This window comes from Martes martes (assembly GCF_963455335.1).
Source record: "Martes martes genome assembly, chromosome: 1".
Taxonomy (NCBI): domain Eukaryota; kingdom Metazoa; phylum Chordata; class Mammalia; order Carnivora; family Mustelidae; genus Martes; species Martes martes.
Genome location: NC_137888.1, coordinates 94,318,957 through 94,336,828, shown reverse-complemented (window position 1 = coordinate 94,336,828; position 17,872 = coordinate 94,318,957). Strand labels below are relative to the sequence as shown.

Here is a 17,872-nt window from a genome sequence, read left to right as displayed (position 1 = left end):
GATGGTGCAGGCACTCTAGAAAACAGTGCAGCACTTTCTCAAAATGTTAAACATAGGAAGTGGGATTACCGGGGGCTATGGTAACTCTAGGTATTTACCCAAAAGAATTGAAAAAATGTGCATGTATCAAAACTTGTAGAAGAATCTTCATAGCAGCGTTATTCAGAATAGCCAAAAGATATGAGCCACCCAATGTCCATCACCCGATGAATGGTTAAACAAAGGGGTGGTAGCCATACGGTGGAATATTATTTAGCCATAAAAAAGAATGAAGATGAAGGGAGAGGGGTTCTTTCTGGGTTGATGGAGATATATGGTGGTATAACTTTTTGAAGATATTATAAACTCCTGAACTATATACTTTTAAAGGGTGAGTTTTACAGTATGTGAATAAATTGTTTAGAAATTTTTAATGAAAAAAAGAATGAAGTGCTAATTCATGCTATGTCCTGAATGAATCTCGAAAGCATTATGCTAAGTGAAAAAGCCAGACACAAAAGGCCACATACTATATGATTCCATTCATATGAAATGTCCAGAAAAGACAAATCTTTAGAGACAGAGTAGATGAGTGGTCTTGAGGGGCTGGGAGGAGAGGAGAATGGGAAGTGACTGCTAATGGAAATGGGGTTTCTTTTGGGTGGTGACAGTATTCTGAAATTAGATATCAGTGGTAATGGTACACAGCTTTACAAATATACTAAAAACCACTGAACTGTACACTTAAAAAATAAACAAAACAAAAAAAAAGAAAAATTTGTCAGACTTCAGGGATGATAATTTTAGACTTACATTTGCGAGGATGTATAATGTGCTGTGTGATATAGACAGAAAATTTTAATTCAAATCCTGTATCCTACACAACCAAAGACTCCTGTGAGTCAGTATTCTCATCTGATTCTTATTTGTGTCCTCAAAGCACTTATCACAATGTTTTGAATGTAATAAACAATAGTTGTTTGTTAATAATAATATTTTACTGGAATTTTGGAAAAATATTGAGAAGTATACATTATTTCCCCAGCCTTGAAAAAGTTCTGTCAGTTCTGTGTACATATGAAATTGAGCTAAGTATATATTAAAAATATATAAACCCTGAACTAAGATTTACCTTTAAACATAGTTAAGGTACACTACCAGCAATAAAACACCATGAAGTCATGCTCTCATTATCTCAGCTTTGAAAGGATGGCAGAAATTATAGGGAGGAGATCAAGAGATAGAGAAAATTGAAAATTTCTGTGTTCCAGTAAAACTGTTTTACTAAAACAAAAAAGGAAGTAGTATACTAGAAAATGTGTGTTTTCAAATAAACTGCTATAATTTACATAAGCACACAGTAGGGCCCTGGTGCAGATTCCTCCTGAGCAGCCCCCCCCTACACCCCCACACACCCCCAGTCGGCTTCGGCTAAGGCAGCTAGCTGCTGGGGGCCAGTCCCGAGGGTTCCAAAGGCAAGCCATTGCAAGCCTTTGACTGCAGACACTCTGGGCCATGCGGATCTGCTTGCGTGCATGCTGAGCAGACTGGAAGCATTCACGACCCCCAGGAGCAGCCCTTAGCCAGGAGCTGGCGGGAGTCTGACCCTGGCAGCCCTCTGGTGGGTGATTCTGCTACAAGCTCTGCACTGTCTCCAGAGGCCCCTGAAGGGTTTGCAGCCCAACTGCGCACGATAAAGGACATGCAAACACAACATATCCTTGACGGCTCCTTTCCTGCTCCTCCTCCTCTTTCCCTGCCTTGGTTCCTAATAACTCCCTAATACGCCCTTTTTAAATGACTTTGACTTACCACCTCGTCTCAGAGTAGACTTGTGGGCCAACCAACCTGAGACCTCGACTCAAGAAATGGAAGCCTTGATCTAGTCCGTGCAGTCATTTATTGAGTGTTTAATGTTTGCTGGGTTGTGCCCTAGCTCCTGTAAAAAGGAGGCAAAATCCCTGCCCTCACAGAGCTTTACTGGAGGAGAAAGGAAGGCAGTGATGAAGCTGACGAGCACTGGGAATGGTATCTGTGCAGTTGTGACCAGAAGGCATGGGGTGGTGAGGGACTCGAGGATCGGGGTTGGGGGTGGGATGGGTGACTTTAGCTCCCAGTGTCAGGAAACTGCTCTTGGAGTTACAACCTCCATGAGAAGGGGCAGCCAGAAAAGATGGGGGCCAGACTTTGTTATATAAAAGAACCTAGCTCTCTCACATCTTAAATTTGGGATTAAATCAGGCTTCAACCAGGACAGCCTAAAGAGATATGATCTTCCCTGGAATGAAATGTGTCATCATTTTAAATTGTATAAATCTTTCCACAAAGATTGAAGCCTTGGTTCCCCATTAGTAAGGATCTCCTGAGTTACATTTGTGGGTTATAAGGTGTCAGTACCAAATAAAATGATAAGATAGAGCTGACAAAATTAGTTTAGAAATTTTCTCACAGTGGAAACTATTAATATCTCAACAGGAGTTTCTTTTAAGGATGACACATTCATAACTTTCTCTTTTATTTTTATGCCCATAAAAAGCATTCTGATCACTTTCTTATTTATGCTACCTTAACAAATCAGGATAAAGCAAATGGGGCAATTAAACTTTCAATCAAGTCTCATAATGACCTTGTCTCAGGGACAAGTAAAAAAAAAAAAAAGACAAACATGGCAGACATTTCTTCCCACAATTTAAAGCATCTGCTTGAACAGCCTATCTGTTGAGCAACTTCTTGGCATTGGGTGGTAGACTAGATGGTATGTTATCTCAAATGATGTCTGAGGAGAAGGAGACATATAGATTATAAGAAATAAATGTAGCATTTATTTCTCCAAACTTGGAGCTATACCAAGAATTCTACAGACAGTGAATAAGCAGACAAATAATCCCAGGGACGTGTCCTGAGGAGGCCAAACAGGACGGAAGGTGGGTTGGGGGCGGGGCCAGCTTTTTACCCTGGAGTAGCCTGGGAAGGCCTCCCTGAGGAGGAGAGTCTCAGCAGAGAGCTGATGAACAGGAAAGGACTGCCCTTGGGAGGATCCTGAAGAAATATTTCTAGGTAGAGGAATAACAAACGTAGAGGTGCAGAGAGCAACCTTGGCAAATCTGAGGACAGCCAGATGTCAGTGGTGGGAGACAACAGGAGGAGGGGAGGCTGAGAAGGCCGGCTCTGGTGGTTTGTCCGCATTTTAGTGCCATAGCAAGGAGTGGCCCAGGCAGGAGGCATCTTGTTCGAAGGGACTGTGATCTCACCTCCTTGAGAACAAGAACGTTTGTAAAGTGCCTCGTTGTCCGTGTGAGGCGCGGTGCTGAGCAATGTATGTGAATCACCTCCATTATTTTGCACAAACACAGATGAGCTGGGCATCACTGTTCCCCTCATTTCATGGGTAGAGACCTTCTGCTCAGTCACCCAAGTCACACAGTTAGGTGGCTGAGCTGGACTCAGAGCCCAGGGAGGATGACGGGTAGGTAGGTGCTTAACTCCCTGGGTAGCCGGTGCCAACTTCCAGAAGACAACTTGACCGATTCCTTTGTTGATGCAGAGAAAGGAAAGAAATCAGAAGAATTTTAATGAATGATGTAAATTTAAGAGCTTTATATAAAGACCAGGAGTCAATGTACCCTGATGTTTAATGACTATTAAAAAGAATTCACGAAAACAAAAATTGTTATCTTTGACATTCAGCTTTAAACATCCTGCTGAGACCTGAGTGCCTGGATGGCTTGGTTAAACGTCCAACCCTTGATCTCAGCTCAGGTCTTGATCTCAGGGTCGTGACTTTGGGCCCCATGTTGGACAACACACTAGTCATGGAACGTACTTAAAAAAAAAAAAAAAATCCAGCTGTTACTAGTAAACTCTTCTGTATTTGCAGGCTGCCTCATCTTGGAGGGGCAGGGGCAGAATGCACATAGGAGACCCCATGGATGGCAGCGCCAGTGTTCGCCCGTGCTCTTGCCCCACAGTACACCCAGCCCTCTCCTTGCCATTGCTGAACAAGGCTGCTGAGAGCCTGTACAGATCCTCTGTGCCAATTAGAGAAAAGTACCATTTCTGCAGGATGTCATGTACCAGATGTCCTGGTATAGGACTTGCCTGCTCAAGGGTACCTTGTGGCCTGTCCCTAATGCCATGTTTAGCAGCCTTTGTCCTGGTGGTTGTGCCACCAGCCTCTGCTCTCAGAAGCTTTTCTGAGATTTGTTTTGTAACGCCAATCATGGGAGCTGGTACACCCGGGTAGGGGTCTCCCCACCGTCATCCCGCACTATGGATCCCGGTGTGGCGCTCTGGTGAGAGCTCGCATTGCTGCCATTTAGGTGTGCTTTACTTCCAGGCACACAAGTTCACCAAGCTGCTGTGTTTGATTTTCTTCTCCGACCAGCAGGCCCGGCAGCTGTGGTTTTCAAAGCCTCTGGCTCCTTCTCAGTCAGCAGGACGGCACGGCGGTTCTCTGGGCCTGGGCCATGCCTCGTGCCTGCTAACTTCTACCACAGGTGCAGCTGGGAGAAGGGACTGCGGCTGAAGAAGGAGCTTTAAACAGATACGTGATCCGCCCCGCTTTCTTTTATCCTGAACTGACGTTAGTCGATGGCAGCCTGCATGTCTGCACTCACAACTCAAGCCTTCCGAACCACTGAGTCCTCGTTTACATCACGGCTTGAGCCGTGACACTGACATTGAGCAGTGTTAGGAGAATGCTTACAAAACGTAGAATTCTGCCTTTGCTGACAATTATTGAGAATGGTATCCATTATACTGCTCAGTTGCCTGCTGTTAGATCCCAAATGAGAAACTTCCTTTGGAATTTAATTTTTGGGAGAGACACCTTTTATTTCTTTAATTTATTCACTGGGTAAGAAAAACCAGGAAGCTCAGACGCAGGTTGGCATACCATCACCATATTTATGTTAATGTTGTGGTTAGGTATTTGCTTTCTGTGACTTTAATGTTTTTCCTTTTGTTAACATGTCATATGTATGTCCTTCACTGTTAGTCATCCTAACTCCATCCCATTCCCTTTTATTGGGAAGGAGCCAGGCTGTATTTTAAGAAACAAATGAATGAAATGAACCTAGGTGGAGCCCAGAGTAGGTTTGTGTGTGTTAAATCCCAAACTCTAAAGCCACTAAATTGTAATGTGGTTAGCAATTTCAGTAACAATTTATGACAGATTTTTTTTAGATGCTGACTTTCATGTCACATTTACAATATTACTTACGTTCAGGTGTTCTAGCCTTTCCTGTTCTATAATGGGCTTTGGCTTTGTCTGATATTTGATATAATATGCCCACTATTATTTTATTGTTACGAACTGACTTACTTGATAACGACATAACTGTAAGTAAATGTGATTATATGGTGTTGTAGGCAGCATGATACAGTTGCCACTTGTATTCATTTTAAATCAATCCCATATGGTCTTGCCTTCTCACTGTCATTGTCATGCCTGTCATCTGCATCCTTACTGCTCAAATGTCATGCTAGCCTGGGCATCACCCATGAACTTGTTAGCAATGCAGAATCTCAGTCCCTGCCCCAGAACTACTGCATCAGAATCTGCATTTTATTTTTATTATGTGTCTTATTACTGTTATTTTTCATTGAAATATGATTGGCATGTAATATTACATTAGTTTCAGCATACAACATTGTGGTTCAACATTTATGTACATTATCAAATCCTTGCTTCGATACATATAGTTACCATCTATCACCATCCAAAGTTATTAAAATATCATTGACTATATTCCCTGCACTGTACTTTGCATCCCTGTGACTTTTTTATTTTACAACTGGAAGTTTGTACCTCTTAATCTCCTTCACCTGTATGCCCATCCTTCCACCCATCCCTGCTCTGGTAACCAGTAATTTATTCTCTGTATTTATGAGTCAATTTCTGTTTTGCTTTGGTTGGTTGGTTTTTGTTTTCTTAGATTCCACATGTAAGTGAGATCATATGGTATTTGTCTTTTTCTGTCTGACTTATATCACTTAAGCATAATACCCTCTTTAGGTCCATTCATGTTGTTGCAAATGGCAAGATCTATTTTTTATTATATTTATTATATTATATTTTATTATATCCACCACATTTTCTTTATTCATCAGTAAGCTATTATAAATAATGTTGCAACAAATGTAGGGGTGTATACATCTTTTCGAATTAGTGTTTCTGTTTTTTAGGTAAATAGGTTTTCGTTAGGTAAATAAAAGTGAAAATGCTACATCATTTGGTATTTCTGTATTTTTGGGGGGAACCTCCATATGGTTCTCCATAGTGACTGCACCAATTTACATTCCCACCAGCAGGTCACCAGGGTGCCCTTTTCTCCACATCCTCACCAACACTTGTCATTTCTTGTCCTTGTGATACTGCACCGAATCTGCATTTTTCACAGGATACTCATGTGAGGCATATTCACAGTAAAGTATAAGAAGAGTTGTTCTGTATTATTGTTGAAGCTTGCTAACCTGCCATATTACATCCCTCTTTATCCTTCATAATTTTTTTTCTAGAACACAATTACACTGATAGTCTTATCCTCTTCCTTGCTGGGGCATGAGGATTCTCTTATTTAATAAGCATCCTGGTGTTTCTGTTAAAAACAGATTGTCAGGCCTTTCTAATGGATCTGTGGTGGGGCCTGGGAAACTGTTATTTTTTAACAAGCATCTCAAGAGCTTCTGATGGCAAAACAAGTTTAGGAAGCGCTGGTTCCATGCTGTAAAATCAGCGTCCTGCGCAGGGTCCTTAGACCCCCCTCAGTGTATCCTTTGCCCGTCATCTCCACGTGATACTCATTTGCCCATTGTTCCTTACTATATTCCCTAAGACCCGACCTCACCAGACTTTCTGCCAACACATGTAGCTTTTCTATACCTCCATGTCTTTGCCCATTCTTCCCTCCATGTGGGATATAAGCCTCGGCCACTGTGCTCAGATACCACCTCTTTGAGTCAGTGCCTCTACCTCTTTCTCTTAGTCCGAACTAAGGACTCCCTCCTCCTTATACACATTACCCCTATAGTTTCTAGTATCTTCTTTGTGCCCCACTAGCCTAGTAAGCCATTTGGAGAGCATGTCTCATTTACCTCTGTGCTGTTGCTACCCCTACCCTAGTATCCAGCTTATCACTGTATTTTCCCTTTATGAAACTTCTTAAAGTTTTTATTTATTTATTTGAGAGAGAGAGAGAGCGTGGAGGGGAGAAGGTCAGAGGGAGAAGCAGATTCCCCATGGAGCTGTGAGCCCAATGTGGGACTCGATCCAGGGACTCTGGAATCATGACCTGAGTTGAAGGCAGTCACTTAACCAACTGAGCCACACAGGCACCCCCTTTATGAAACTCCTAAATATATATTGAGTTGAATACATATATGCTTCTGAGAGATCATGTCCTGTTGAACATTGTTTATTAATAGTCCTTAAAACCACAAGTAATTTGAATTAAAGAACAGAATATGTGGCGTATTAGATGCTTACTGGGTTGTTTTTAAAGGAGGATTTTTACCTCCCAAGAGACTTCATTTGCCTCTTTTATGACAGTTTATTTTAGCAAACGTGTTTCCAATGCATTGCCATTTTTCCAACAGCTGAGGGTCCTACTGTACGTCTTGCAAGCTCTACGTGCCCATTTCAGGGGCGCTCTTTCAGGCTTTGTCATTGGTGTATACTAAGCTAATGAATTGCTTTGAATTGCTTGGTGCCAGTACTTCTTAGAAAAACATAATAGACCTCCTGTTCGTTTTTTGTGATTGTGGTTGTTGCATAGTGATGTTTTAAAAATATATACCCTATGTAAAAAATAAAATATCTACAGTCTGGGAGAGTGTTTACTTGTCTTAACTTGTTCTTCTTTTTGTTTCAGTAATCAACTCTAAAAATATTTATTACCTTCTTACAGGTGGTTGATAGTGAAAGATTCATTTTTGCTATATATGAAACCAGACAGTGGTGCCATTGCCTTTGTCCTGCTGGTCGATAAAGAATTCAAAATTAAGGTGGGGAAGAAGGAGACAGAGACCAAATATGGGCTCCGAATTGATAATCTTTCAAGGTAGAAATTTCAAATATTTTTAAAAGATTTCTCTCAAAAACAAAGTTTTTCTCCCAACCTTGAGTGAAGGAAGTAAAATAATTTAAGTGTTAGAAAATTGTTATTTTGAACTCATCCTCAACCAAAAATAATGAAATTACTTTTCTTTCTATATATTTTTAAGTATAGAATACCCAGTGTGAAACAGAATAAATAATCACATGTGTTGATTTATGCTTGTTTTAACAAAATGTATGCCTACCACAAAATTAATGACTCGATAATACCAACTTACCAAACAGATAAGTTAAGGAGTGATAGTTTCATATTTTTAAAAAATAAAATTTTACTTTATAAATTGATATCCTTTAGTTAACAGGAACATATACACAGTGATTTGATTTACAAAAATTCTGTTTGCACACAGATTTTAAGAAAGCTTGAAGGGATACTCAAGTGTACATTAACTATAGATTTTATTAGCGAGTGTGTGTTAATAGATGTTTTTTCTGGAAGATTGTACTTATGTAATATATGTATCTTTTTCTCTCTATATATTTGGTTCTACAAAGTTCAGCCTCGTGAATACAGATATAATTTTTTTTCTTTTCACACATTGACTTACATAAATATATATGTATTTACACACACACACACACACACATACCCTGTCTAATATACATTGGCATGTGTTTTGTGTGTGTGTCTGTGTGTGTGTAAAAAGATGCTGAACTTCCTGATCTTCTCTGACAGCCTGAGGTTTAAGATTATCTCCCTCACAGCCTACTATAGTTCTAGTCATAGTAAGTATGTTTATGCATGTTAGAATGAATGAATGAGTAAATAACCTGAAAATTTATTTTTGCTATATTGAATATAGTTTAAAATCCTGCCCAAAATGTTCAGGAGTCTGCTTTTTTGATATAAATAAGATGCTCTTTGCTTAAAATTTTCAACCTATGTTTGCTGCAATACCAAAACAAAATGGCACAAGTTTAATTGTTAAATTTTTTTAAAGAAACAGAACACAGAGTGATCACTTTTTTCCACACTTTGCTTTGTTTTGAAGGACGCTTATTTTAAAATGCAACAGCTATAGACATGCTCGGTGGTGGGGAGGGGCTATAGAAGAATTCATCCAGAAACATGGCACCAACTTTCTCAAAGATCATCGATTTGGGTCATACGCTGCTATCCAAGAGAATACTTTAGCTAAATGGTAAGATTGTTTGGCTCTAAGACTATTTTTTATAGTCATAGTATCTGTTGTTATAGCAGGCCTAAATTCATCTGGAAGCAGTTTTCAAAGCTGTGGAAACATACTCTGCCTTATACTTGACAAGGGCCTTTCTTTAGAGGACTGCCTGAGCGTAGATTAGTTATCCAATTTTTGTATTTAAGATTTTCACAGTGAGCACTCAATAGCTACCTTTAGATTTTGAAGTTTAATTTTAAGAGCTAATTTTTCCATTTTTAATGATACACATGGAATGTTGATTTAAGTTATTAACTGTAATTTAAGAATAAGAATTTATTTGCTAGGTATTTCTTTTAAATAAAATGCTTTGCATGTTTTTTTACCTATTGATTTGGAAACTGGTCTGTCTGCAGTCTCAGACGAACCATGATGTGAGTTCAACAGGATGAGGGGATTCATCTGACTCATGATGATGAGACCAATTTGTTGTTCTCTCAGCAGAATCCGGTCGCTTCCTTCTGTCTTCTTACTGTACTTCCTGCATGGCAGACGGAAGATGGGATTTTCAGTCCTTGGTCTTCAGTTATACAAAGTAAACTGATGGCTTTGTAGTGACTCAGGCCGTTGCTTTTATCTTTTATTTTACCGTAAGATCTTTTTCTTTTCATTAAAAAAAAAAATGAAACAAAAACACTTGTCTTTCAGGTACGTTAATGCCAAAGGGTATTTTGAAGATGTGGCAAATGCTATGGAAGAGGCAGAAGAAGAGATTTTTATCACGGATTGGTGGTTAGTATTTATCCATGGGGATTGTGTTTGGAGGTTTCTACAGTTAGAAATGTAAATCAGTGTTGTGCTGTTCCAGAATCGTACATTATGAAAACCAGCAGTACCTGTAGATGGTTTGTCTGAAGTCTCAACAGTTAACTATAATAGCCTTCAGTGAAAAATCTTTTCAAAAAACTTGAACTCCAAATATATCCTTAAAATATTTAGCTTAAACAATTTTGTTTTTGTCAGCCTCCTTTCTGTCCACCCCCCTCGCTCGCTCCCTCCCTCCTCTTTCTCTTTCTTCCTTTCTTTCTTTTCTTTTCTTTCCTGTCTTTCTAGATGTTATTTGTTTGTCAGAGGCAGAGAGCACAAGGAGGGGGAGCTGCAGGCAGAGGAAGAAGCAGGCTCCCCACTGAGCAAGGAGACCACTGTGGGGCTCAACCCCAGGACACTGAAATCATGACCTGAGCCAAAGGCAGACACTTAACCCACTGAGCCACCCAGGCATCCCTGTTTTTGTCATTCCATTTGGAAATAGACACCCAAATATCCATCTTAGTGAGGATTATTTTGCAATGCAAATACTGTTTTAGAAGTGGTAGAAAATAATCTTCCTTGGGTGCCTTCTTCCTTTGGTATTTCAGTCACCAGGTCCAGTGAATATACTTCTGAATTGTCCCTTTGAAGCTAGAGTAGTTCCGTTTGCCTACTACAGAATGACTAGGCCTGGTCAACTTTTTTTGGAGATACATCGGACTTCAACTTTTTGACCCCCTTTACAAATGTCCATGGGAGTTGCGGTGCTTATCAGAACCACTGGAAATCTCATACTCAGAACTCCTTTAGCTCTTGGAAAATTGTACTCTTGGAGTTGGTGTAGGTTTTATAGGTTGACTTTAGTTCCACTACCCATCTGCCTGGACAGTTAAAACCAGTTGCAGATGCCAAAATTGACTGCAGTAGAAAATGAACGGGTCTAAAATGTGTCTTCCTTCTAAGAATTCAGTTGCTGAAATGCTCCATATTTTTCCCTGTCTTGTTTCCTTTCAAATGCTATCTCACATATAAACTGTGACAATATCATAATTTATTTCCTCCTAATTCTACATTATGGGGAGAGGGGAGAGTAATTAGGAATATGAACTCATCCTCTTTTACTATTTTGCTGTAGTGATATGGAAATCTGTCATTGTAGAGCATGCTTTCCCAATCTTGGCACTATTGACGTTTTGAGCCAGATAATTTTTTTTTAAGATTTTATTTATTTATTTGAGACAGAGAGAGAGAGAGAGAAAGTGCACACAGAGAGCGAGAGGGAGAAACAGGCTTCCTGGTGAGCAAGGAGCCTGATGTGGGGCTTGATTCCAGGATCCTGGGATCATGATCTGAGCCGAAGTCAGCTGCTTAACTGACTGAGCCACTCGGGCGCCCCTTAGCCAGATAATTCTTTGTTATGGGAGGTTGTTCTGTGCTTTGTGGAAGGTTTAGCACCATCAGCATGTTTGGCTCTCACCTACTAGGGGCCAGTAGCAAGCTCCTGGTTATGATCATGTCTTCAGACATTGCCAGATGTCCCCTGGAGGGCAGAGTCCTTCTTGGTTGAGAATGGTTGATCTAGGGTTGATGGACAAGGTATGCGGTGGTCAGCATGCCTGTGAACCTGTTTATTCTCATGTGTATGGAGGAGTAAATGTTGGCCTTTATTGTCACATTTGTCTCTGCACTCAGTTACCAGGAATAAAAATAAGTTTCATACTTAGGAGCTATTTCTTTGGTTGAATACTTTATAAACACGAGAATAAATTTAAGCTTAACATAGTACTTTATTTCTTTAGATAATATTTTGGAAAGTTTGATGAAGACATAAGAGAGACTGAAGATAGTTTTTCCATTGAGCCCATGTTTTCATGTTTTATGCAAGAAAATATCTCTTTTGAAGGTTCTGAACACTGAACTACAGGCTTCTATTTAAACATCTAAAGAGATGGAACCTGACTGTTTTCTGCTGTTGGAAAGAAAATAAACCAGGTTATTTCTTTTCTATGACTGTCTAGGATAACATCTTATTACCACACTCCCTTTGAAATGAAGCCTTCATTGTAACTTCCCTTGTAAGAACTGAAGAAAATTCTTGCCATGCAGGTATATTGCAAAAGAGAGCGTTGAGAAACTTAACCAAAACCGGCATGTCCCGTATTGGTATACTGAGAGAGTGAAGAGCATAATTTGGAAGACGAACTTGTCCTTTAGAAGCTGCTTATCTAATTCAAGAGATATCATATGCTTAAGTGAAAACTGTACTAATAAATTCATTAAATAGTTAGTGTGCAAACAAAGGTGGATAAGGTGGATATAGTGAAATGAGAAACAACCCGGAAGCTTCTAGTTCTTTAATTCATTTAATGACCCATCCACTCACTTGTTCACTTAGTCCTTCATTCCAGAGCTCTTTAGCGAGCGCTCACCCTGGGACAGGTGCTGAACGGGGCCCTGTGTGTATGAAGATGCCTGAGAAGCAGCCCCTCCCCCAGAACAAGAGAGAGTCAGGAAGTCAGAGGGAAAACCACAGACTGGGGAGAAGTGAGTGATGAGGATGAAGATAGTGGAAGGCTGTAAGGAAGGAGGAGCCCAGAGGCGGGGCAATGCCTGAGCCTACGGAGCTGGAGCCGTGGAAGCTTCTGGAAAGAGAGGGCTGGCCTGGGGCTTGGTGATGGAGTTGGCCAGATGAAGACAGGTGAATGCTTTCCGCAGAGGGATAGCCGGGACCTACGCATGGAAGTGTGAGAGGGCACAGCAACTTGGGAGGAGGGTGGAGGTTGTGGAGAGCTGAAGCACAACATTCCTGGGGATGGGGATGGTGGGTGGAGATGGCCCTGAAGAGATGGGCCAGGGGGAGACTGTGAAGGGCAGCGGGGGAGCTGCTAAGCAGTTTGCACTTCGTACTGTGGACACGGGGAACCACTGACCATTTTTAAGCATGGAAATTTCAATCCGATTTGTTTTCTAAAAGGGTTCATTCTGGTAGTAGTGTAGAAGAGGAGTTAAACCCGGGTTGTAGAGCCCACTTGACAAGCTGTTGTTGTAGTGCAAGAGAGAAATGGTGAGGGCCTTTGCTCCGAACACCTTAGGGACCTAACTGTTACCGCCTTAGGGCAAGCGGTTTCTACGGCACAAAGTAGCATTGATGGTAACAGCTATGATTTGTTAAACTCTTACAAGGGCCAGAGGCTGTGTTATAGTTGTGAAGAGTGAGGCTCAAGAGGTAAATGAGGAAACTTCCCCCAGTCAGGCAGCTGGCAGGAGCCAGTGCTGGCTGGGACCCAGGTGTGTCTGCTCTAGAACCCCTGGATCCCGGAGCTGCCTCTCAGAGAGGGCCAGCTGCAGGGCATGGTGTCTGAACTTCCTCTAATGTATTTATTTTTTAAAGATTTTATTTATTTATTTGACAGAGTGAGAGAGAGTGTGTGTGTGTGTGTATGTGTGTGTTTCTGTGTACATGAGTGGGGAGACGGGCAAAGAGACAAGCAGCCTCCCCCACTGAGTGCAAAGCCCAACATGGGGTTCGATCCCAGGACCCTGGGATCATGACCTGAGCCAAAGGCAGACGCTTAACTGACTGAGTCACCCAGGCGCCCCTGCAGTTCCTCTTAGATCTGAAATTCTCTAAGAACAGACTGACCTGTTTTTGAGGTACCCGATAAATTAGTAATCAGATTTGGATAGATTTGGCTTGGAGAAATGTTCTGAAGAGGTAAATTCTGAGGTAGGCTGTCAAGGTAGAAGAGATAATGACCCATTCAACAGCCCAGACTGTCTGAAAACTAAAGTGAAGAGTAAATTCCAGTTGGATGTTGAAGGTGTCCTAAGAGGTAGTTTCTGTATGAAGACGAGTGAGAGCATTCTTCACTGGTTTACGTGGTTTACGTGGATTGACCAGAAGAACACTCGTTTTATGCCTTCTCTGTGTTTGGTGCTATCTCAAGTCCCCTCTGAATCAACTATCCAGCATTCATGGGAATATGTCCAAAAATGAGGTCGGACACCGAGACGTGGCTACAAGCTCCATTGTCAAATTGCTAATGGCTCTTAGGGCAGATCCGAGACTGTGGCTTAGCTCAGATCTCCTCTTGCTGGGGCAGCTCTGATTACCCCTGGGCAGCCGGCAGGTGGGCAGCAAGCGTGCTGGTGCTCGCCGCCGTTGCCTCTTTATCCCGCCCGTCAGGGCTGAGGGTGCAGGTGGGGTCCGTCACGGCCTCTGTGCCCAGCCGGTGCGTTAACCGTGTCAGAAATGGACAGGAGCAGTAAAACTAAAGAATTAAAAAAAAGAGATTTTTCATTTTTAAAAAAATTATTAATTTTAATTCCAGTGTAGTTAACAGTGTTTTATTAGTTTCAGGTGAAGATGACTTTAATCTCTGCATTACTCTGTGCTCTTAAATCCCTGACACCTGTTTACCCATTCCCCTCCTGGGGACCATCAGTTCGTTTCTTCTCTGTTTTAGTTAGGAGACTGTTTCTCGGGAGGCACCTGGGGAGCTTAGTCAGTTGAGTGTCTGACTCTTGATTTCAGCTCAGGTCATGATCTCAGGGTTATGAGGTAGATCCCTGAATCAGGCTCTGCACTGGGCATAGAGCCTGCTTGAGATTCTTTTTCTCTTCCTCTCCCTCTGCTTCTCCCCAATATCTCTTAAAAAAAAAAAAAAAAGTTCCCTTTCCTTTAAAAAAAAATAGTCTGTTTCTTGGTTTGTCTATTTTTTCCCCCTTGTTGGTCTGTTTTGTTTTTTAAATTCAAATTATGAGTGAGATCATATGATAGTTGGCTTTCTCTGACTGACTTGTTTCACTTAGCATTATACTCTGTAGCTCCACCCATGTTGTTGCCAATGGCAAGATTTCATTCTTTTTTACGGCTGAATAATATACACACAAATACACACCACTCCTTTATCCATTTATCTATCAATGGACACTTGGGCTGCTTCCATAATTTGTCTGTTGTAAATTATGCTGTTATAAACATGGGAGTGCATGTATCTGTTTGAGTTAGTATTTTTGCATTCTTTGGGTAATACCCAGTACTGTGATTACTAGATTGTAGGGTAGTTCTATTTTGAAGTTTCTGAGAAATTTCCATTCTGTTTTCCACAGTGGCTATATCAGTTTGCATTCCCACCAACAGTGCTTGAGGGTTTCTGTTTCTCCAAATCCTTGCTAACACTTGTTATCTCTCGGGCTTTTTATTTTAGCCATTCTGACCAGTGTGAGGTAATATCTCATTATAGTTTTGATTTGCATTTTCCTGATGATGAATGATGTTGAACATCTTTTCATGTGTCTGTTGGTCATTTGTATGTCTTCTTTGGAGAAATGTCCATGTCTTCTGCCCATTTTAAAATCAGATTATTAGCTTTATGGGTATCAAGTTATATCAGTTCTTTATATATTTTAGATAATAAACCCTTATCATCAGATATGCCATATGCAAATATCTTCTCCCATTCAGTAGGTTGCCTTTTAGGGTTTTTGTTTTGTTTTGATTGTTTTTTACTTAAAAATGGTTGTATTTACGGGGCGTCTGGGTGGCTCAGTGGGTTAAGCCTCTGCCTTCGGCTCAGGTCATGATCTCAGGGTCCTGGGATCAAGTCCAGCATTGGGCTCTCTGCTTGGCGGGGAACCTGCTTCCTCCTCTCTCTCTCTCTGCCTGCCTCTCTGCCTACTTATGATCTCTCTCTGTCAAGTAAATAAATACATTCTAAAAAAAAAAAAAAAAAGTTGTATTTACATTTCACAGTTTACCCAAATATTGGTTTTCTTATGAACTTTCTATAGGATTTTTTTAAAAGAAATTCTTTATTGTGTCTTGACTGTGTTCTTATGGAATTTCAGGGAAACAGCTGTTGTATTTTAATAGCTTAATTTGTACAAAAGGGAAGGCAGGTGGTCACATGGAGGTCATATGGGATTCTAAAATGCCCTTTAGTGAGTTTTCCGACGTGGACCATCCCTTTGATGCTGAAGGTAATGCATCTGTTGAAAGAAGTGATTATAGATTTGGATTACTTCTCTCTCTACATCTTCCAGTTTTTCTGTTTCATCTTCCCAAATAATGTGAAATCTCGTGACTCGAGGATTAGGTACCAAAATCTTCCTTTGACCCAAAATACTCCTTAGTCTGGTTTTACTGGCAGATTTTTCCTTCATTCTGTCTTGGTTTATTCATTATTTACGTAATAGCCAACTGGAAGTTCTCAATCTTAATAGGTACATGTAATTAGCACAACTGTTACACCTGCTGCATCTGTACCTGTAAGGAGCTCTGGATTAGGTGCATCAGTCTGAAATACAAACACCTGCCTTCCTGCAGGGCCTCAGTGGGGAGCGGCTGTAACTGTAACTGCAGCTCCACCTGCTGGTGTGGATTAAGACCAGTTGCAGAAGCTTTTTATTTTGAGGTCGTCCCAATAGTTTATTTTTGTTTTTATTTCCCTTGCCTCAGGAGACCTATCTAGAAAAATGTTGCTAGGGCCAATGTTAAAGAAATTACTACCTGTGTTCTCTTCTAGGATTTTTACGATTTTGGGTCTCACATTTAGGTCTTTAATCCATTTTGAGGTGGGTTGTTTTTTTTTTTTTTTTTTTTTTGGTGTAAGAAAGTGGTCCAGTTTCATTCTTTTGCATGTAGTTGCCCAGTTTTCCCAACACCATTTGTTAAAGAGACTATCTTTTTCCCATTGCATATTCTTTTCTGCTTTGTCAGATATTAATTGACCATAAAATTCTGGGTTGATTTCTGGGTCGTCTTCTACTCTTCTCTTGATCTATGTGTCTGTTTTTGTGCCAGTACCATACTGTTTTGATTACTACAGCTTTATAACTTGAGGTTGGGAATTGTGATACTTCTAGTTTTGTTTTCCTTTTTCAGTGTTGCTTTGGCTATTTGGCGTCTTTTGTGGTTCCATACAAATTTTAGGATTGTTTGTTCTAACTCTGTGAAAAATACTGATGATATTTTGATACAAGTTACATTAAATCTTTGGGTAGTGTAGACTTTTTAACAATATTTGATCTTCCAATCCATGAGTATGGTATGTATTTCCATTTCTTTGTGTCATCTTGGAATTTCTCTTATCGATGTTTTATAGTTTTCAGAGTACAAATCTTTCACCTCTTGGATTAAGTTTATTCCTAGGTATTTTATTGTTTTTGGTGCAATTGTAAATGGAATTGTTTTCTTAATTTCTCTTTCTACTGTTTCATTATTAGTGTATAGAAGTGCACCAGATTTCTGTACACTGATTTTGTATCCTGTGACTTGCTGGAATTAGTTTATCAGTTCTAGTAGTTTTTTAATGGAGTGTTTAGGGGTTTCTATTTATAGTATCTTGTCATCAGCAAGAGTGAATATTTTGCATCCTCTTTACTGATTTGTTTGCCTTCTATTTTGTTTTCTTGTCTGATTGCTGTGGCTAGGAGTTCCAGTCTATATTGAATAAAAGTAGTAAGAGGAGACATCTTTATGTTGTTCCTGATCTTAAAGGAAAAGCTCTCAGTTTTTTGACATTGAGTATGATGTTAGTGGTGGGTTTTTCATAGATGGCCTTTATTATATTGAGGTGTGTTCCATCGAAACCTACTTTGTTGACAGTTTTTATCAAGAATTAATATTGAATCTTGTCAAATGCTTTCCTGCATCTATTGAAATGACCATATGGTTTTTATTCCTTCTCCTGTTAATGTGATGTATAATGATAATTGATGCAAATATTGATCGATGCAAATATTGATCAGTGCAAACACTGCGGTGAATGATTTTTTGTAATGTATTGTTAGATTTGGTTTGTTAGTATTTTGTTGAGGATTTTGCATCTCTCTTTTTCGGGGATAT

At 40.3% G+C, this 17,872-nt stretch overlaps 1 protein-coding gene across 1 annotated transcript in view; it reads left to right on the top strand.

Moving 5' to 3' along the window:
- PLD1 (phospholipase D1) overlaps positions 1-17,872 on the top strand; it is a 194,295-nt gene that overhangs the window by 95,008 nt on the left and 81,415 nt on the right. The window contains exons 9-11 of the mRNA XM_080828133.1: positions 7,887-8,039; positions 9,088-9,237; positions 9,922-10,005. Coding sequence (XP_080684259.1) covers positions 7,887-8,039; positions 9,088-9,237; positions 9,922-10,005 — 387 coding nt within the window. The remainder of the gene's footprint in view (positions 1-7,886; positions 8,040-9,087; positions 9,238-9,921; positions 10,006-17,872) is intronic.